Below are 22550 nucleotides of genomic sequence, written 5' to 3' on the forward strand. Positions count from 1 at the left end.
AATGAGCAGAGCAGTCTGGGGATGGAATTGGGTCATAAATAGATGGTCCTGGGAGGTTTTGGGGGGCGGGGGATGAGGTAAACAAAGATGACATCTGTTGAACTAAGTTCTTACGGTTTCTGCTGTTGGGTGAGGATTTGGACCTGAAGGCTTTCCACAGTTAAGTTGGCACTTAGAGATGTTTTAGCAGTTAGACATGACTGCTTCCAAAGATCACATGCACTAGAATGGTGGGTTCAAGCTTTGTTTTTTTATTGTTGTTGATTTGTTTTCATGCTATGGATATTCATTTGTTGCTGCGTCACTGGTTGGAAAGATTTTCTTTTCCCCATTAAATTGCTTTGGCATCTTTGTTCAAAATGATTTGACTGTATATGTATGAGTCGGTTTCTGGATAATCTCTTCTGTTTATTAATCTCTTTATCTAGTCTTATCACAATACCATACTCTCTCAAATATTTAGTTATATATTGAAGTCAAGAAGTTGAAGTCCTCCATGTTTGTCCTTTAAGATTATTTGGCTATTTAAAATAGCCATATACATTTTAGAATCATCTTGTCAGTTTCTACCCCCAAAAAGCCTGTTGATTTTAGTTGGCATTGTAATGAATCTATATCAATTTGGAGAGAACTGACATTTTAACAATACTGAGTCTTCTGATCCTGAACATAGTATATATTTCCATTCATTTAGATTTTTTTAAAATTTATTTCCTTCCTTCTCCTGAATTTGGGTTTCATTTGCTCTTTCTCTAACTTAAAGTGGAGACTTAAATGATTTTAAAACTTTGTTCTCTTTTTTTTTTTTTTTAAATTTTTATTTATTATTTATGATAGGAACACAGTGAGAGAGAGAGGCAGAGACACAGGCAGAGGGAGAAGCAGGCTCCATGCACCGGGAGCCTGACGTGGGACTCGATCCCGGATCTCCAGGATCGCGCCCTGGGCCAAAGGCAGGCGCCAAACCGCTGCGCCACCCAGGGATCCCTTTTTTTTTTTTTTTATTTATGTTCTCTTTTAAATGTAAGCAGTTAATGCAATAAAATTCACTCTAAGCATTGCTTTAGCCACAGCCTACAAATTTTGATGACACTGTATTTTTCATTTTTAAATATTTGGTGCTTTTCTAGATATCTTATCAGAAGATATACTCTGTAAGATTCCAGTGTTTTGCAATTGGGGCCTGTCTTATGGCCCAGCATAATGGTTTATCATGATGATCGTTTCATGTACACGTCAAAAGATTGTATATATTTTGCAATTGTTGAGTATGGTGTGTTTTATAAATGTCAGGTCAGGATAGTTCAAATCTTTTTTGTTGTTGTTTAAGATTTTATTTATTCATGAGAGACACACAGAGAGAGCCAGAGGGAGAAGCAGGCTTCTCCTCACTGGGAGCCCGATATGGGACTTGATCCTTAGACCAGGATCATACTCTGAGCCAAAGGCAAATGCTTAATCGCTGAGCCCAGGTGTCCCTAGTTCAAATCTTTTATATCTTTATTGAGTTTTTTGGTCACTTTTAGTAATTACTGAAAGAAGGTGTTAAAGTCATCAGCTATTGTGGATTTTTCTACTTTTTACGTCTTTTCATTTTTGTTTTATAAGTTTTGAAGCTCTGTTACTAGGAGCGTACACGTTGATGATTGTTGTATCTTCCCAATGAATTGACATTTTATCATTATAAAGTATCCCTGTTCATCCTTGGTAATACTCCTTGATTTGATTTTTACTTTGTCTGATATTTAGAATCATACCACCTTTCTTAGGTTTGTTATATCTGCCTTTATATTTAGAAAGTGCCTTTTTGCAGACAGCATATAGTTCAATTTTACTTTTTTTGTCCATTCTGCTTTTGCCTTTTTTTTTTTTTTAAGATCTTATTTATTCATGAGAGAGGCAGAGACATAGAGGGAGAAGCAGGCTCCTCACAGGGAGCCTGATGTGGGACTTGATCCCTGGACCCAGGATCACACCAAAGGCAGACACTCAACCACTGAGCCACCCAGGCGTCCCTGCTTTTGCCTTTTACTTGGATATTTCATATATCATATAAAATTAATTTAAGTATTGACATAGCTAGGTTTCAGTCCACTATTTTGTTAATTGCTTTCTATTTCTCTCATCTGTTTTTGTTGTTGTTGCTGTTGTTGTTGTTGTTCCTCTGTTCTTTTATGCTTTATTTTTTTAACTTAAATTCAATTAATTAACAGGGATGCCTGGGTGGCTCAGTGGTTGAGCGTCTGCGTTTGGCTTGGGTTGTGACCCCAGGGTCCTGGGATTGAGTCCTGCATTGGGCTCCCTGAAGGAGCCTGCTTCTCCTTCTGCTTATGTCTCTGCCTCTCTCCATGTATCTCTCATGAATAAATAAATAAATAAAATCTTTAAAAAATGAATTCAATTAATTAAAATATAGTGTATTATTCTTCAGAGGTAGAGTTCAGTGATTCATCAGTGTTACATAACATTCAGGGCTCATTACGTCCTGTGCTCTCTTTATGCTTTATGTTAATGGAATATTTTTAATATTCTGTTTTAATTTTGCTAAGGGCATTTTTGCTCTACTTTCAATATTTTTCTTTTTAGTGTTGCTCTAGAAATTACAATATGCATTGTTAACTTTTCATAGAGTAACTAGTTAATACTGAACCACTTCAAATAAAATACAAGTTTGCAACAATAGAATTCCATTTACTCTGCATCATTTGTGCTACAGTTATATTTTACATCTATGTATGTTGCAAGACACCACAGAGTTACAATTTTTACTTTAGAGGATCCTATGTCTTATAAAGAAATTAAGAGAAAAAGTTTTTTATATTTGCCCACATATTTACCCTTTTTTTAAAAAAGATTTTATTTATTTATTCATGAGAGACACAGAGAGAGAGAGAGAGAAAGGGGCAGAGACACAGGCAGAGGGAGAAGCAGGCTCCATGTAGGGAGCCCGATGTGGCACTCGATCCTGGGTCTCCAGGATCATGCCCTGGACTGAAGGCCACACTAAACCGTTGAGCCACCCGGGCTGCCCTACGTATTTACCCTTTCTAGAATTCCTTATTTTTGAAGATTTGAGTTTCTGAAATCCCCTTAGTCTGAGTTTCTATCTGGTACCCCTTTAGTCTGAAGAACTTCCTGTAGTATTTCTTGTGGGACAGGTATGCTGATAACAAATTCACTAATCTTTCCTTTACCTGAAAATGTCTTTATTTCGTGCTCATTTTTTGAAGGATAGTTTTTCTGGATATAGAATTCTTAGTTGACAGGATTTCTTTTTCTTTTAGCTGACTTTACAGACTTCCATTGTCTTCTGGCCTCCATTGTTTCTGCTGAGAACTCAGCTGTAATTTGAATAATTGTTCCTCCTCAGGCATTCTTTTTCCTCTGGATGTTTTCTCCTTATCTTTGGTTTTCAGCAGTTTGACTATGTGTGTAGGTGTAGTTTTCTTTGAGTTTATTCTGATTGGAGTTTGCTGAGCTATTTGAATCTGTAAGTTAATACTTTCTATCAAATTAGAGAAAATTTCAACCTATGTGTTTTCTGGGTTTTTTTTTTTTCCCTGCTGTATTCTTTTTCTCCTGAGACTCCAGCTGCACCTATGTTTGACTGATTTTTTTTCCTCAAAATTTTTCTCTTATTTCTTCAGATTGGATAGTTTCTGTTGGTCTGTCTTTAGGTTCATTGACTGTTTCTTCTGCTATCTCCAAACTGCTGGTAAGCCCATCCAAAGAGTTTTAGTTCATATATTATACTTTTAGTTCTAGAATTACCATTTGGTTCTTTCTTGTAGTTTTAATTTATGTTTTGACATTCTTGATCTGTTCATTCTTTACAGCCAGTTTTTCTTTTAGGCTTTAAATATATTTATAATAGCTGCTATAAAGTCATTATCTTTTAATGACAACATCTGTATTATTTTGGATGGTTTGGAATTCTGTTGATTTCTTTGTTCTTGACCGTTGATTATGTTTCTTAGTTTTTTTGGGGGTGACTGTTTTTTACTAAATACTGGATATTCTAGATGACAGACTCTGGATTCTACTTTGTTCCTCTGAGAAAGGGCCAAATTTTGTTGTAACAGTTAAATTATTAATTGATCACCTTAAACTTGGGGAGGGTTGGTTTTATACTTTGTTGGGGCAGATCTATGTCAGTTTTGTGTTTAGATTAGAATGAATTCTCCATTAAAGTGTTCCCCTTCTGGTTCTGGTATTTCAATGGAAAATACTAGGTGTTTAGCAAGTCCTTCTAACTTCAGACTCTGAATACTCTTTCTTCTGGTAGTAGGCAGCAGCTGAAATTTCCCCTCCATCCTTTCAGACTTCCTGGTGTTTTCCACAGTCCTTGGCATTTTCCTGGAGCATGCACTGTTTAGGGACCAGCCAAGGTGAAGGGAAATTTATACACAGACTTTGGGGCTCCCCTTTGTGGCACCTCCCTTTTTAGATCTCCCTTTTTAATTTCCAGCTGCTCTGGCAGCTCTAAACTTCATCTTTTGATACCCAAGCCAATAAGGCTGCAGCTTTTTGCTGGAGTTTCAATTATCTTGCCCTACACCTGGACTGGACAGTGTTTTCAGGAGAAATGTTGTATAAAGGTATTGTGGTGGCTTCTTTCCTTTTCTTTCTTCCAGAGACAGAGCATGTATGCGTGCACAAGTGGTGTGCAGGGGAGGGGGAAAAAATCTCAAGCAGACTCCACACCCAGTGCAGAGCCCACCACAGGACTTCATCCCAGGACCCTGAGATCATGACCTGAGTTGAAATCAAGAGTCAGAAGCTTAACAAATTGAGCCACCCAGGCATCCTGGTGTGACTTCTTTCTTTAAGGATTGAATCCTCTCCAGTTTCTACCATTTCTGAACATTCTCTAGTACTATCAAATAGTTATTTTTCACATTTTGTTCAGTTTATAATTACTGTCTATAGAATGAGTATGATATAAGCCACTCTGCTTTACCAGAGCAGAACTTAACCACTTGACTTTATTTTCAGGTTTATAGTTTTCATTTCTGTAGGTCTTCTTTTTGCTGCTTTTAGTTTTGATTTCCTTCCCTCCATCCCTTTCCCATTATTCCCTGTACGTATTTCAAATTTATTTCTTGAAACATAGTAGATAGTTTATTTCTAGTCCATATCTGGTCATTCCAGTATCTGAAGTCCTTGCAGTTCTGTATCAACTCTTTGCTCTCCTTGGTCCCCTTACTCAATGGTGCCATATGCATTTAATAATGCATGATTGTCATTTATTCATTTTCTCTATAATTTCATGTGTGTGACTTTTTTGAGGCCTACTATGAAAGTGGGCTTTTCTGGAAAAGATTTACATTGCTTCTGCCAAGTGCCAGGGGTCATCACCAGTGTGGAGTCAAATTAAGTAAAATTTTTTGTTGTGTGGTTTTTTTAAAACCATGTAGTATGCTTATCAACTTTCATATAGGCTAATTTTCAGTGGCAGTGTTTTTCTCCTTCCTTCTTGATGTTTATATTTTGAGAAACTATCTCAAATATAAGTTGATAGGAAAATCAACTAGATTTTCATATCATTCTTCTTTCAGGAGTTCTGATTTATCCTTTCTTGAGTCATAGCCCTTTGGCACCTCAGCTTTCGGGAGATGGAGCATGAAATTTATATTAGATGCTCTACCTTAAGTGGGCCTTGGGCTTTGTCTACTGTTTCCCATTCCCTGGGGGTGTCTGAAAGTAAAAGTTCATCTGGTTTAGCCTGTACTCTCAAGGTGTAGAAAGCAACCTATAATCACTTCATTTTCCTCTCTAGGTACTCCCCTTCACTTCAAAGTTTTTTGGTCTGAGAACTGCTTACATGTCTATCTTGGATATGTTTTAAATAGTTGGCTATCTTGACTGTTTATATTGGGAGAGAAATGTAGGCCCAGGATATTATCATTTGCTATATGAAAAAGTAAACTTTTCTTACTTTGACTTTATAATATTTTCCTTTATGATTTGGGAGATAGGGAGTTGTTACAGACTTTGAACTGGAAATCCTGGTATAGAAATTTATTTATTTATTTAAAAAATTTTTTTTAAATTTATTTATGATAGTCACGGAGAGAGAGAGAGAGAGAGGCAGAGACACAGGCAGAGGGAGAAGCAGGCTCCATGCACCGGGAGTCCGATGTGGGACTTGATCCTGGGTCTCCAGGATCACGCCCTGGGCCAAAGGCAGGCACCAAACCGCTGCGCCACCGAGGGATCCCGAGAAAAGAAACTTTATTTCAGTTTATTTCAAGTGTAGAGCTGACAAAAATAGGGCATATTCCTATGGTAGTGAAAGGGCCCAACTAGAGAGAGGTTTGGGACAACATTAATGGAAATGAGTTTGTGCCTTCTCATCTGGAGCATGGTGCCCTTTTCTAAGCTCCTGTGGCTGTGGCAGAATTCAGTTCCTTTGAATTGGTTGTCAGACTGAGGTCCCTTTTCCTTACTGGCTGTTAGTTGGTGACTGCTCTCAGCTCCTGGAGGTCACATTCTTTGCCATGTGGCCCTTGCATCTTCAAAGCCAACAAAAGAGAATATCCCCTCTTTGTATCAAATCTTTCTCATCCTGTAATAATCTGGGTTCAGTTAGGAGATAGAAACCACACAGTAGGTTGAACAGGGGAAGTTTAACATAATTACTATTAACTACAACACAAGACTGACTATGAGATATAAGGAAACTATGGTATCCTAGGGCTGAGGGAGAGTACCCAAGGAAAGACAAAAGTTGGAAGGCAATCAGACTTTGTTGGAGAAAGTGTGGTTCAGCGCATCAGATAGCAGAGAAATTCATTGGCTTGGCCAGGCTGGAGTTGGTCTGGAGTTGGTGGGCAAGCAATGGGCTACCCACTAGAGTACAGGTGGGAGAGTGGGCAGTCTGTGGCAGGATTCCCTGTGCCAGTACAAGTGGGAGGCCTTCAGAGCATGTAGGCCTTGCAAGGGTTCTGGTTTCCTTGTCAGGAGGACTGCAGAAAGGTTTTTTCCAGGCTGAGGTTACCAGATCAAAGTGTGACTGTGTTCCAGGCCTGAGTATGTACAGGCTCCATAGAATATTCTCACACCAACTCCACCAACTTCCAGCCCACGCCCTCAATGTCCCTCCAGCTCCCTCTACTAAAAAAGCTGAACGTCATGTTCACTGTAAAGGAGAGAAAGCAATTCATTTGCTTATTACAGAGAGCACGTATTAAAGAGTGTCTTCAGAGCTGATTGGCAATAAATACATGTGATACATACACTCCAAACGTCTTTTATTAGGGAGAGTCCCATCCCTTTTAAGAACTCACCTGATTAGGTCAGGTCACTCAGGATAATTTCCCTTAAAGCCAACAGTAGAGCCTAACACAATCTAATCTCGGGAGTGACTGTCCCATCATACTCAGGGTGTGTACACCAGGAGATGGGAATCTTGGGGGAACCTCTTAGAATTCTGCCTACCACAGAGTGCTGGGGGCGGAGAGGAGGTGGAAAGGCGAATGACCCAGTGTTACATGAGAAACTCCTTTGTAAAGTAAATAGGTTGTATTTCATTCTGTGGCTGTCTCATAGAGAAGAAATAACTAGTATTTATTGAGCATCTAGTTGTCAGCTACTACACAGAGCACTTTAATGTATTATCTGTTTAATTCATAACATCTTAAGACAGAGGTTATTATCTTCATTTTACAAAAGGGGAAACTGCCCCTTAGTTTGTAAGGGGTCACTTGCCTGGAGTCACTCCACTAATACTTGGTGTAGCTGGATATGAAATCCAATCTTGCCTGATACTGAATCTGATATTTTTTTACTTCCTCTCTACAGTAATAAAAGCTTTCATTTTTAAAATTCAGTTTATTTAAACTAAAACAAAAACACACAATTCATCCATCTCTTCCATCCCCTACACCCTGCCTCTGGCAACCACCAGTCTGTTCTCTGTTGTCTATGAGCTTGTTTTTTTATGTATAAAACTTATAAGAGAGATCATATAGCATTTATCTTTCCCTGACTCATTTCACTTAGCACAATGAACTCGAGGTCCATTCACAACTGGCAAGCTCTCATTCTTTTTTATGGCTGAATAATATCCCAGTATTATTGGAATTAATAATTACTAATATTAAATATTAATAATTAATTATTATTATTCCAATATTGTATTGTTGGAATATATATACATAAAGATATATATACATAAAATCTCTTTATTCATCCATTCATCCATTGGAGAAGGCCATATTTTGTAGTTCTAATAACATTGCTGTCTTTGAAAGAATTTGTGTCATTTGATTGAGATAAGGGAATATGACAGAGGTCATCTCAGTATAAATAAGCCAATTGCTCCCCTACATCTCTGCTCTTTCTTCAGGAACCCACTGATAGAGATCACTCCTATCGTGGCCCTCACTGGAGGGACAGTGGATAAGAAAAGAAGTCCTAGGTGTACTTACCCGTTCCAACAGGAAGCCAAACAGCCACTTGATCTGTGCGTCACCAAGAAGTAACCATTCCTTGGTTCCCTGTTCTCATATAAAAAAAAAAAAAAAAAAAAAAAAAAAGCAATATTTGAGAGATCTAGATACAGCCTTTTTTGTGGGGAGGGTGTATTTTGTGCTTGGAGGATTCAAATAACCAAGAGCCGAGCTCATGATAAGTGGGCAGGGAGTGTTTGTAGAATGAAAGCTCCCATGCCTATGTTATTTAAAGCACACTTTGCTGCTAACCTCGCTTTGTGTCTCACAAGCTCATGAGGCCCTCAAGGGTTGGCCCCTTCACCAGTTTCTCTTTGCATCCTCAGAACCTGACATGGAGCATGGCATTTGTAAATGGTTGTGGAATTAATTAGGACCTCCAGGGCTGCTTGATTTGTTTTGCCCTTAAGGTGCTATGGAAGCAGCCTGATGTAATGGGACTCATTAGGCCCACTGGATGAGTCCAGTGGATTCCTCTTCCAACTTTATCACTGATTCTCTGTAGGGTATTAAGCTTCCTAGCACTTAGTTTCTTCTTCATTAAAGTGAGGAACATGGACTTGATCTCTTGTCCATTCCAGCCTTGTAGTTCTCTGAAACATTACCACACCATAGCTGCCTCAGTAGTTTGAATAATTTCAGATGGTTATCAGGCTGGCCTTCAGGTTATGGAGACATGTGGAACAGTTTGGGCAAGTGTAAAGGGTACCCTTAGTTCTCTTTTCTTGGACACATGAAGTAATAGATTCATTGGAATATGATCTCTTCCTCCACCCACTTCCATCAATTCTGAGTGGATTTTTTTTCTCTTTCAGTTTTCCACTGTGTTTATCAGCTTTAAAGCGAAATTTTAAGTCAGGCGGTAGTCAGAAGGGCAGGCACAGAGCTCATCTGGTTAGAGGGGGAAATTCCTCGATGAAATCTCAAGTGAACTGATGGTGGGCTTTTTCCCAAGGAATTTCTCGAACTGTAGTCTGTTGGTTTCGTTTGGTTTTTTGGTTTGCTTTAAGTGAGATGTTTTACTTGATTTGAAACATTAAGAGTAGTATATAAAATTAAATTTTAGGGAGTTTCTGAATCCTGATCTGAACAAGCAAAGTGGACTTCGTTCTTGACTTAGGATATTTTTTCTTTACCTCAGGTAACAAAGGCTTGTGATGGACTTCATCAACAGTCACCAGATGGATTCTTTATTTCCTTAACTCCCAGAGAGATTAGATTTAGTTAGATGGATGCCTTCTGAAATGTTGTCCATTAAACAAATATTTCAGAAGATAACTTTTGTAAGGGGGACGTTAGTCTAACCTGATTTCTGGTTCAGGAAATACTACCACCTCATTAGTATTGGGACCCCAGGCAAACCATTTAGCCTCTCTGCCTTGGTCTCCTTAACTGTGTTGTGGGAGAATTAAAAGAACGATTGTATATGAAGTAGAGCATCCGTGTTTTTTAAAGCTCCCTAGATGATGATAACGTGCAGCCAGGATTGAGAAGCACTGATACAACGTCATACAAAGTGCTGGGAGATTGTGCTTTTATTTTATGCGCCATACATTTTTAATGAAAAAAGAGCCAGACCAGTTTCAGTACTAGCATATTTTTTTTATCTATCCTTCTAAGCATTGGCCAGTGATTTCAGTCTTTTACGAAAGGATGAACGACTGTTTTTACAGTCAGCCTCTATTGCCTGCTGGGTTTGGGGAAGTCCTGGGTCTGAGTGGAATTTTCCATGACTCTTAGCTCTGCACCATTAATGTTCACTGCAGTCACAGAGCTTTTCAGTGTGGCTGCCTGTGCTATCCTTTCTTTGTTTTGCAGCGATAGATAGATGTGACCTCAACTACAAGTCTTGGTATTTTGTTTGTTGTTTAATACTCTCTCATTCTAAGGACAGATCAGAGCATCTCATGTGAATTAGCTTTTGTTTATAAAGTGAGTCAGCCTGGGGTATCTGTTTTGGCCTGATTTCCTCAGGTATCATGTTTCCTGTCACAAAACCACCTTCAGTGGGGTGGGGTGGCAGGGCGGGTACATTTGTTTTGGTAGGTAGGTGTGAGCTTCGGGTGCAGTGCTGGCAGATTCTCCAGCAGTCTGGTCTTGTCGTTGGTGATCAGAATTGGCTTTTTTTTTTTTTTTTTAAGATTTTATTTATTCATAGAGACACAGAGAGAGAATGAGAGGCAGAGACACAGGCAGAGGGAGAAGCAGGCTCCATGCAGAGAGCCTGATGCGAGATTCGATCCAGGGTCTCCAGGATCACACCCTGGGCTGCAGGCAGCGCTAAACCGCTGCGCCACCGGGGCTGCCCAGAATTGGCTTTTTGATCCTTTGGAAGAGTTTTAAAAATGACAGCAACTGAAAGGAAAGAGGTAGACCCAAATAGCAGGCTGGTTGGGTTGGTCTAGTTCCCCTCTCACAGGGGAATTTAAAGTGCTAAAATTTTAGGAGGAGTCTCCTGTAGCAATCTCTCTCCTTTTCCTTGGAAAGCAGTAACCTCTATTCCATGCAGAGAGGCTAGCTGCATCAGATTATGTTACTAAAATCCATTCTCCCAGATTAGTCAGTGGAGGCTGGGCTTGTCTACCATATCCTATCCCTGCAAAATGAGAGAGAGAGATTCTCTAATCACTTTGTATGTATTATAGGAAAGTGAAAAGCAGTGTATATTCTGCTTCATTCTGGTCTCTCTCAAATGTTACTTCCTTAGAGAGGCCGTCCCTGGCTACCTCCATCATTCTCTATTCCTTCATCCTACTTTATTTCTTGCCTGACATTATGTTATGTAAGCTTTGTGAAGGTAGTGACATTTCATTTTCTCTTCTGTATCCTTGGGGCTGGAACCTAGTAGGTGCTCATTAAATATTTGTTTAATAAGTAAAACATGGAATAGTTTGAATTCCTAGACATTTGTGTATTATCTTCTTTTTTGTTCTTTGCTTTGGTCTTAAGCTTAGTGATTCTTAGACTTTGCTAGATATATGTATCGCTGTGTCAGACACAAAGCCATTTATTCAGAACTTTGCAAGCTGTAGAAGAAAATTTTAAAAGACAATTTCGACCGTGTGCTTTTTAACTTTTAACCTTGAGGTAGTATGTAACACCACTGTACTGCCTCCACAATTAGCATGGGGATAGTACAGAGGAATGCACTGTTGCTTAGATTCTCAAGTAAGCTGGGGGAATTAAATACCTGTTTGGTTCAGCTCCACTGGGGCCAAAAGATATGTTACATATTTTAGCAGTGATGGTGATTAGAGAAGGGGAACTCACCTGTTACAGCCTAATTGGAAGATGATGGGCTGAAATTTAACCTTGGCTCTGCCATTAAAAATGGGTGTGTCGGGATCCCTGGGTGGCGCAGCGGTTTGGCGCCTGCCTTTGGCCCAGGGCGCGATCCTGGAGACCCGGGATCGAATCCCACATCAGGCTCCCGGTGCATGGAGCCTGCTTCTCCCTCTGCCTATGTCTCTGCCTCTCTCTCTCTCTGTGACTGTCATAAATAAATAAAAATTAAAAAAAAAAAATGGGTGTGTCAAAAAAAATGGGTGTGTCCTGTCAGTTGTGGGCCTTAGCATTTGGAGAAGATAAAGTAAACACCCATTCTTCCTGAGCTTGAAAGTTGTGATGATGCTAAATTGAGATTAGGTAAAGATATTCTGAGATAAAGATTCACATGAACGCAGGAAATCTTGGATACTTTGGAATTAAGATAATGAGAGTGAAGACAACTGATGAAGTGTCACTGCTTTGTCACTGCTTTGTCACTACGAATTGAAACGAAAGCAGGGTGTGCTTTGTGAAACATGGGTTATGAGATACACTCCCATTAACACCGTGTGTTTTATGAACTTAAGGGTATGGAAGGATTTAAATGTTACTAAAGCACCCATTTTCACCCTGATTGAAAATGGTCCTGTTCCAACATGAGTTCACACTTTGTATTGTTGCTTTTCCTCCCCCATTCATTCTCTTAGTTGGCTGATTGCAATTCTGGCCCAACTCAACCCTCTCTTTGGACCACAGTTGAAAAATGAAACCATCTGGTACCTCAAGTATCATTGGCCTTGAGGAGGAAGACCTGCTCTCCAGCGCTCAGTCATTGAGGTGATTATACCCTCAACCTTTCACATTGGTGGTGTCTGTCAGTCTGGCAGCTAGAGGTTGCCTTGACCTTTCCTTAGAAAACTGCAGCCATTTTAACACTTGGCAAGGGCAGGCTGCTGAAAGTAAACATCTGAAGAGCAGAAATAAATTTGGAACTTAGGCCACTCACTTTACCAAAGGATTTATTCATAAGATTCCTTTAAGTTCTGCTGTTACCCAGTCATTTAAATAAAGTTTGCATGCGGTCTTTCAGATACAGGAGCGCCACTGTTTATACTGGATATTGCAGGATTCTTAAAGTTGCCGACAGATTTTAAATTAAGGGCATTTCTGAATGCTTTAGAGAGAGAGAGTCGGGTGCTCTTTGAACACTGGAGTTAAAATTTTAGGTTTTGTTTGGTTCAAGGGATCAGAGAGGTAAGGAGTGTTATAGTGGAAAGATTTATTCACTGGCTGAGAGTCAGAAAACCTGACTTCGTTTCTCTTTCTCCGTTATTTTGAAAAATGAAAGTCTGCACTCAAAGCTTGCCTAGATTCTGGTTCTCCCTTTTTGGCAAGGGTATCTCTTAAGTGATACTGTGGACTCATATCAAGAGACACACAGTGTCTGACTCTTCTGTCTTTCATGATACCATGATGATCAGTGGGTTCAGATAACAGCAGCCTGGTCCCTCCAGTTGCAGAGTTCTCTGCCAGCCTTTTATCTGGGGATTTTATCCATTATGATCTTAGCCTGAAGTAAACATTTCAGTAGAAAGTGCAAAACGGTGATTTTCCAGTTCCATCGTTACGTCTACATTTGATGAGATGAAATGTTTTTATAAAGATGAACTTACCCTCTAGAGTTATTTAGTAACCTTGAAATATAGATCACATAGGAAAAGCACTATACATATTTAATTTTTTTTCTTTTAATCTTCAGGGCAAGATATTAGTGCCCGAGTTACTTCCAGGGTATCCAGAGAAGTTTTCTTTTCTTCTCTCTTGAATTTTAATCAATTACATGTTATTACCCTTTTTATGATCAGATGTTCTTTCTTTGGTTTATGGGAGCCTGTCTAGACTGGCTTCTATGTCCTTTTGATATTATTCTCTGGTAGTTTCCTCACTTACTGGCGACATCAAGATGTCCCAGACCTCTCTGTGTGTTTTTTCTGTCCCAGACTTGGAATCTGCTGTTCCTCAGATTGCTTTTGAAATTTCCCACTGAGAGGATCCCTGGTTCACCAGTCAGTCCTCAAGGCCAACTGGCCATGGTTCCTTTCAGTGGGAAATGGATTTAAAAAAACCAAGATCTGATTGCTGGGAGCATCCATTTCTGCTGGGGTGTTGTTGTTTCTAAGCCTTTACAGTGGACAGAGCCAGGAAGTATGTTCTTCTAAGAAGAAAAATCATGAGTCCATGTTAGTACGTTTTTTTTTTTTAAGATTTTATTTATTCATTAATGAGAGACTCAGAGAGAGAGGCAGAGACACAGGCAGAGGGAGAAGCAGGCTCCCGGTAAGGAGCCCAGTGCGGGACTCGATCCCCAGATCCGGGATCATGCCCTGAGCCAAAGGCAGACACTCAAACACTGAGCCCAGTGTCCCCATGTTAGTACTTTTAACTCAAATTTAACATTACATGGTTTTTACTTCTTTCATTTTATACCTGAATATCATTCACATATGCTGAAAATCTTGACTCCTATAGACAATAATTTAATTACTTATTTTCATTATCCTGCAATACATAGAGTTTCAAAATAACACCAGTATAACTACTCAGTTTATTGCATGTAGTTTAGGATTTCTTTGCTGCTTTATTTGTCCTTAGAACAAAAGAAAAAAATCATTTTCTGAGATCACTTGAAATAATTATTTTCTCTCATCATTATCAGTTTGATATATAATTAGATTATTTTATTATGTGTTCAAGTCATAGTGATTTTTATTTACCACTGTATTTTGAATATGTAAAACATATTTCCAAAGTCAAAATGATAAACAAGATACATTCAGAGAAGTCTATTCTTCCTGTGTTTATTTTGCCAAGATAAGCAAATACATACAAATCTATATAAGTATGTATATATACATACTTATATATATTCCCCACCTACAGCTATTACAGAAGAGACATCATATTATTTATACTATTCCATACCTTGATTTTTTTTTTCACTGAACAATATATCCTAGAGACTGCTTCTTTCTCCATTCTTTTTATAGCCATTGATGCACTTTTGGATTGTTTCTAGTCTTTTGCTATTATTGATAAAGGCACAATATCATCCTATATGTGAGACATTTTATATTTTTGCTGGTGACCTTTGGGTTAGATTCCATGAAAATTGGATTTGGTTTAAAGATATATATGCTTTTTCTAGCTGTTACTATATTCCCCCATAGGGATTATATATACTATTTTTACATTTCCACCAACAATATATGAGAGTGCCTGTTTCCTCACAGCCTTGATTTTTTGCCAGTCTGATAGGTAAGTAGTCAGATTTTTTTTTTCCTTAGAATTCTGTCTTTGCCCAAAGTGGGGTAAAAAATATATGTGTGTATTATGTGATTTGTAAGACTTTTTTTTTTTACCTTTTTTTTTTTCATCAAGTTCTTCTGTTACCCTTCCATATAACTACAGTGGGTATTAGGTCAGGATGTTGACTGGGGTTTCAAGCAGAGACCTTCAGGGCTCAGTTGGATCTCCTTCCAGCATTGCCTTTCACTTAACTTCTCTGAGCCTCATCTCCTCCTCCTGTAATAAAAGAGAATTGGGCCCTTTGGGTCCAAAGAATAAGGAGTGTGTGGATCTGAAGCTTTCATTTGCCCATTTTCAATCTCATGTTAACCTAATTGACAAACACACACACACACACACACACAAAAACCTAATTGACAGATTCCTTATGTTGGCCCTCTGGTCCACGGCACAAACCAGGGCTGCTTGAAACCCTTACAGTAAAGTGGTTCCTTTACAAACAAATGCCAAGAAGCAGGAGGGCATAACCAAAAGACCCTAATTATAAATGTCTTGTCACATTTATCCTGTGTTTGAGGTAGTAATTATGGTAGTACCATAACTATAGGACTTCAGTTATCACATGAAGAGATCTAATCTCTGCCTAAAATGGGAGCAAACAGAACCCCTGTGACAAGACTTTACTTTTCTTTGTGATAAACCAAAAGACGGAGCTAAATTCCCTTTTGACCTTTGTGGTTTTACACAACCATGCGATGATAAAGGAGTATAGAAACTAGATTTAGGCCTGTCTTCATCTGGTAAGGAAAGGCGTTTGATTTTATACATGATTAGAGGCCAGATTTGGAAAGTAGGAGGTGTAAGCCAGACATGGTATTCAGCAGAGGAAAATCAGGAGTAGTCATGAAAGCTTTAAAATAATTTTATATAGGTGGGATTGACTTGATTTCAACGGCACAGTTAAACACCTAGCTGATCTTTTGCTACTTTAATCACTTTAATTGCCACAATGCTTTCATATGTTGATGATAGACTGGGTTACAGTACATTATGTTTATTGGCTGGAAATCTTGCTGGTACTTCTAAGAACAGAGCTCACTCCACGTCTGCTCCCTGCCAGCCTTTTCTGCCTCTCCTGGATTCCTCAGATGCTCCCGGAACTGTCTCATCAAGATTGCTGCTTTGGTCATGGCCCATTTTCCTCCAGCCTTGGGGGTGTGATGCTAGTGTGGAATCTCCTTGGAGTAGATTTGGCTTCAGCCCTGGCATCCTATAAGTTAGTTGGTTTACCACACCCCTGTAATATTTTAGACAAATTTACATGTCTTACTGCAGTCCTAAAGGGCAGACATTGTTTTTTATTACAGAGTCTGGACAGGAAAGGAATAAAGTGTAATTAGGCCTCTGCCTCAGGGGAGCTGTTTTTCTACGCATTCCAAAAATATTTGAGTGCTCATGAGGTACATGGTACTGAGTGGGGATTTCAAGGAAGGCCATGGGCTCTGAAGAGGTTTGTGATTGTTGAGAGGTTGAAATTAAGTCATATTTGTGAAAAGTTAAACAATGCAAGGTGTTTTGTGGTTTATAAGTGTATCTTTTACTCTGCTCTCTGACCGGATATGCTGCTGCCACTTGAAACTGTCGAGTCTCCGTTTCAATTCCCGATGTTAGAGATTTCGCTGTCACTTAGAGTCAGAACCTATTCCATCACCTTTCTCCTCTTCCTCAGATCCAGTTTATCCTGCTAATGGCTCTTATGTGTGCCCTTCCTCCCCCTTCCTCCTTTGGGCACCCTAATTTCTGACCCAGATCATTGCGGCTCTGAGTTTTTACAGTGGTTCTTCATCAGGTCCCCCTGCTTGACAGTCACTATATCTACAAAACACCACCCTGTTTGTCTCCCTGATGCAGGACTTCCTGAGAGTGCTGCTTGTCCCAGAAGCTTTTAGTAGTTCTCCATAGGGTTTTGTGTTTTGTTTTGTTTTGTTAAATTTTATTTATTTATTCATGAGAGGGGGTGGGGCAGAGACACAGGCAGAGGGAGAAGTAGGCTCCATGCAGGGAGCCCAACGTGGGACTCCATCCCAGGTCTCCAGGATCACATCCCGGGCTGCAAGCGGTGATAAACCGCTGCACCACTGGAGCTGCCCTGTGTTTTTTTTTTTTTTAAACTTGAAGGCCTTGAGTTCAGTGGGTACATGCCCCTTGGAATGCCGTGTAACTTGTGGCCACCAGAGTCCCATGAGCCACCAAAGATAATAATGACTAACCTGCAGGTGATGTCCAGCTCCCTAAGTTGGCAGTCAAGGCCTTCCCAGTTGCCTTCGGATCACTTCTGCGGCCATTCTTTCACTGCTTTCCTCCACGACCTATTGGTTCTAGCTCTTCCATTTCCATGTTCTGGACAAAATGGACTTTGCTTAGCCCTTCCTGTCTCTCATTGCCCTATGACGTTCATTAATTTAGGAGGCATGTTAGCAAACACACTATTCTGCAGAGTTCTCTCTATTCTCTTGCCTCCATTCTCCCATTCTTTCAACTCTCTTGGATATTTTCTCTTTGAGTGTCTGGCTTGCAAATCCTTGTACTTTCTTTCTGGCTACTTGGTATCAAAATGATTTCATCTGTCCCTTGATGTAGTTAGCTCTCCAGTTTTTGCCATTCATATTCTGCATTGTCTTATTAATTACACATACCTTCTGGTTGCTTAAATATCTCTTGTAGTTAATCTACAATAAACATGTATCTTACACATAATCGTAAAGGAGGAATTGTTTTGTGAATTTACGTAAAATGAAAAAACATAGATAAAAATGAAATGTATTCTTTGATTTAAAAAATATATATATATTTTTTTATTATTATTATTTATTTATGATAGTCACAGAGAGAGAGAGAGAGGCAGAGACACAGGCAGAGGGAGAAGCAGGCTCCATGCACTGGGAGCCCGACGTGGGATTTGATCCCGGGTCTCCAGGATCGCGCCCTGGGCCAAAGGCAGGCGCCGAGCCGCTGCGCCACCCAGGGATCCCTAAAAAATATATTCACTTACCCTCCCCTGAACAGATTTGCTGGTTCTGCCCTTAATATTTTTATGTTATCTTCATTCTCAGTTTTTTTTTTAATTTTTATTTATTTATGATAGTCACAGAGAGAGAGAGAGAGAGGCAGAGACACAGGCAGAGGGAGAAGCAGGCTCCCTGCACCGGGAGCCCGATGTGGGATTCGATCCCGGGTCTCCAGGATCGCGCCCTGGGCCAAAGGCAGGTGCCAAACCGCCGCGCCACCCAGGGATCCCTATTCTCAGTTTTATATGAAAGTAGCCTTAGTGATTTCCTTATTTTACAAAAAATGAGAACATGGACCCTTTGGTTGAGTTCCTCTCCACCCACCCCTAATGGCTATTTCATGTCAGAGAGATGATTAGAATATGTGCTGCTTCATTTCACTCCCGAATCAAACCACAAGTCCATGCCATTTAACATAATTCTCACTCACGTTTATCTCAAACTAGTATCATTGAGCTTACGTGAAAATTATTTCATTTCTGTGTGGTTTTCCAAAGGTGAAGACTTATTTTTCCCTTTTGTTATTCACATGTCCAAAAAGGTCTAAACAACAAGGAGGTCTAGCCTGTATGCTTTGTAAAAAATTAACACAAAAAACATCTATATTAATTGCTTTAGTATTCTCAAGTTAAATTTATCATCTGCCTGGAACTTGGGTCTGTATAGATGGGACTGTTCTGCTGGCATAAGGAGGAGAAGAGGAAATGATCATTAGATTAAAGGTTTTATGAGGCCGTGAGGCCACAAGAAACCAGTAGCTCTGGTAACTGCCCCTCCCCGGCCCGATGTGGTTATTTTCCTAGTACATTGTAAAAACAGTCCTCTGATTATATCTTGAATTGAATATATTTTGTTTGCAGCGTCCTGCCTTAGTGGGTCCAGCAGTCTAGTCCTTTCCATACTGAGGATGATTGGACTGTCCCAGCTGTCCCCAGAAAGACCAGCAGCCTTGTATTTACTTCTGGGTGTCATGAACCCCAAGGCCTTGGGAAGCCTATCATTTTAGCACATTGCTCTGTGGATTCTCCTGGTTGTGCTCACTGATTTGGAAAACCTTAAGGGCCCATTCGATCTCCTACATGCTATATGACCTTCAGTCTTGTCAGACATGCCTGCCTGTAACCTTGTCTTTTCCTGGTTTAATTAGCCCCTTGCTCACCTGCACCTAACCTTCAACATTTTGGCAAAATGTGTGTTTTAACCAGCTTGCCTGCCTGCCTGCCTGCCTGCCTGCCTGCCTGCCTTCCTTCCTTCCTTCCTTCCTTCCTTCCTTCCCTCCTTCCCTCCCTCCCTCCCCCCCTCCTTCCCTCCTTCCCTCCTTCCTATCTATCTATGATTATATTTATTCATTCATGAGAGACAGAGGGAGACATAGGGAGAAGCAGTCTCCCCATAACCAGCTTTTCTTTTCTGCCAACTCAGGCTTTGTGTGGAAATTGCCTTGGAAAGCCACTATTTAATTTTTATATTCTCTTTATTGGTTTTTAATTTTGAAAGCTGCATATGTGGCTTTGTTTATAAAGTCCTTTAAAACAGGCTTTTATATAAAGGAGTTTATGTGACCACTGCTCTTAGTTTGATGTGTGAAAATTCCAGTCTTCAGTGTTTGTTAGCTGGAAGAGGGGAGGGGCAAAAACAGATTCTTAAAGTGTGAACGCATTAGGTTCCAATAGGATCAGCTTGAGTCAACTTCCTGCGTTCCATGACACAAAAACTGTTCCTTGTGACCCTCATTTCAGCAATGTCCTTGGTAATCAGACCTCTTGTCGCAGCCCTGTAAAGCCTGCCCACTTGAGCCCACTTTTCTTTCAAGTATTTATTGAGCACCTGTATATTTTAAATTATTAGCCTGATTGACTTTTCTTGATGTTATGAACCTTTTGCCCTTTCTTAAGGATAGCGTAAGGATCAGTTACCCAAACGGCTTTGTTTTGCAGGTCATGAAGAGAATTCCTCTAGATGCAAAATCAACTCCAAACCCAGACCGCCTTCTTTGACTTGCCTATTTTGGCCATCAGCTGCCTTAAACATTCACACCATATTTGAATATCTTATTCTACAATGCAGTATTTTTTCCTGTTGCCTTTTTTTACATTTTGATGAATTATGTGCCTACTTAACCTAAACTGTGCTGACTCCATAAAATGTTTATGCACTCTTCTGAGATAGAGGGTGCTATTCTTCTGAGAAATACATTGCTCTCTCCTTGGAACCTGTGAATTTGAAGATGACTCCTGCCTGGTCACAACATGGGAATCAGCAAAGTGTTTAAAAACTGTCACAAGACAAGGCAGTCAGTAGGAGAGCATGTTCAGAGGGAATATCTGTCCCAACAGAATTACACCAAAGTATATTTTCAGGATGACTTTCTTATTTCTGCCATCTACCGGAATAAATTATTTTTCAGCTTTCTGTGGAAATCTGGTTTCTGTGTTTATTCATTTTTGTAAGTTTTTCTGTCTCTAGATAATGCATTTTAAAAAAATGATTTTGTAGTTCAAACTGAGGTTGGAAATACAAACCTGGTCATGTAGTTTGACATACCCAAAGAGACTGGTGAGTACTTTTCTTAATCATTAGTAATCATTGGAGTGCTTACTGTAGCCAAGGCCTGGAGGAATCAAAAGTAATTGAGGTCCCTGCAAATTCCAAAGCTGATAACACAATCTGGAGAGGTAAGGTCGATCTACATAGAACTGTAATACAAGGCTGTGTTTGGCCATTGCCCATAAAAAAGTGGTTATGATGGTGAGCCACTAGAGGTTCTGTACTCACCACAGGCACAAGGTACAATTGGCAATTCCTTGTACCAGCACACCCTCAGAAATAGGACTGGAGAAATTAGGATGGATTGAAAAGCTTAGGATGGGACAGTAATTCTGTTTTGGTAGCAGGCCTCTGAATAATTCACTAATTTGGGGACTTTATTAGTTTTAAGAAATTAAAATTTTAAATGGATCTAAATTTTCACCAGCGGATGGCTTTTGACAGCCAGCCAAGCCAAGAATGGATTTCCTGTTTTGCAGTTTGTGCTTCTGTATTCCTCCCAAACTGAAATCGTTGCTTTGCTGTTCTTACAACAAAAGAGTTTCAAGTTGAAATGACTGTCCTGCTTTCATTTCTTCCTTTCCATTTTTTTCTTTTATTTTGAACTTCAGATTTTTTTGAGGGGCAACTCCATACTTTACATTTCTAGCAAACGGCTTTTTTTTTTTTTTTTTTTTTTTTTTTAATAGCTAATTTCATGGAATCCTTAAAACACTGAAGATCTGACGCTGGAGGGACCATAGTGGCAAACACTAGCTACCCCCATAGCTTTATAGATAAGGCATCTGAGCCCAGACAGGGACATTGCTTGTCTAGTTTAATTCAGCTGGTCAGAGACAGACCAGGGAGTAGGATCCACATTTCATAATTCCCCCCCCGAGCCCTTCTCACTTGCTACCCTGCCTTTCCCAGAGTTGGAGCCAGTTTTGGGTTTCAGGTAGAAAGGAAGAATTCCCCCAGCAGAGCAATTCACTTGACCTTAATATTTGTCCTCACAGAATGCAATACTGGTGACTCCTGTGGGTACATAAGAGGATGCTACAGTGTCTGAGCCCTAACCGTGGGGGAAGTGTGACTATTGCAGCTGTCTACCCAGCTTCCTCAAGTCAGGTCCTGCATCCCATTATCACTGGGGGTCAGCCGAAAACCTTCCCAACTGCCACTCTGCACTGCTTTCTTGGAAAGCACCCAGAGCTTTGAAGCTGAGCCTTGTGATGTCCCTAAGTAGTGACATTTCCTTTGAGTGTTGCTTTCACCTGTCTGGAGTTCAGCATATGGCATTAGCTGATAGGGAGCCTACATAGTTTCAGCATCACAGCCCTTAGCTGTGCATACTTACAGCAATGATGGAGGACAGCGTTCATGATCATGGTTTGGCACAGTTCCAATTTGATGGCATAGTTGAAAGCAGAGGTCCTGACCCTGGTTGATCCAAGTCCCTGAGTTCTGCCTTACTGTCACTTCCTACTCATCCATTTTTGTATTTCCCATTTGCTCTCAATTAGACATTTTGGGAAGTCCACTGGATTATATCGCTTTTTGCATTTGAACTTGCCACGTGGTGGGACACAGGAAGATTAGTGTATTGGCTGCATTAATAATAGAAACACAAGGATGCAATCACGGAAGGGGCTGATTTTGTACCAGGGAGGTTTTGGTCGTCCCCCTCAGAAGGGAACGTCCTGCTCAGTAAGCCTTCTAGGGGAGTATAAGGCCCTAATTGCAGCTTAGGCCTGAACCTAAAGGGTTCTCTCCAAACCTAGTGGGACTTACTGCTAATGAGGCCCTAATGGCCTCAGAGTAAAGCCTATGAAGAAGAAAGGAGCTCATTTCCTAGCCAAGTTGGAGATCAAAGACTTCCCAGAAAGATTGATCACAACCCCCTAAAGGCCAGGTACCATGACTGTCA

At 40.0% G+C, this 22550-nt stretch overlaps 1 protein-coding gene across 1 annotated transcript in view; it reads left to right on the forward strand.

Annotated features, from left to right (window-relative positions):
• Positions 1 to 20514, forward strand: part of ATP6V0E1 (ATPase H+ transporting V0 subunit e1) — a 32905-nt gene extending 12391 nt beyond the window's left edge. The window contains exons 3-4 of the mRNA XM_041750032.1: positions 12428 to 12557; positions 20032 to 20514. Coding sequence (XP_041605966.1) covers positions 12428 to 12521 — 94 coding nt within the window. The 3' untranslated portion in view covers positions 12522 to 12557; positions 20032 to 20514. The remainder of the gene's footprint in view (positions 1 to 12427; positions 12558 to 20031) is intronic.
• The last annotated feature ends 2036 nt before the right edge of the window (positions 20515 to 22550 follow it).

The sequence above is a fragment of the Vulpes lagopus genome, chromosome 3, assembly GCF_018345385.1.
Source record: "Vulpes lagopus strain Blue_001 chromosome 3, ASM1834538v1, whole genome shotgun sequence".
In the NCBI taxonomy this organism is placed as follows: Eukaryota; Metazoa; Chordata; class Mammalia; order Carnivora; family Canidae; genus Vulpes; species Vulpes lagopus.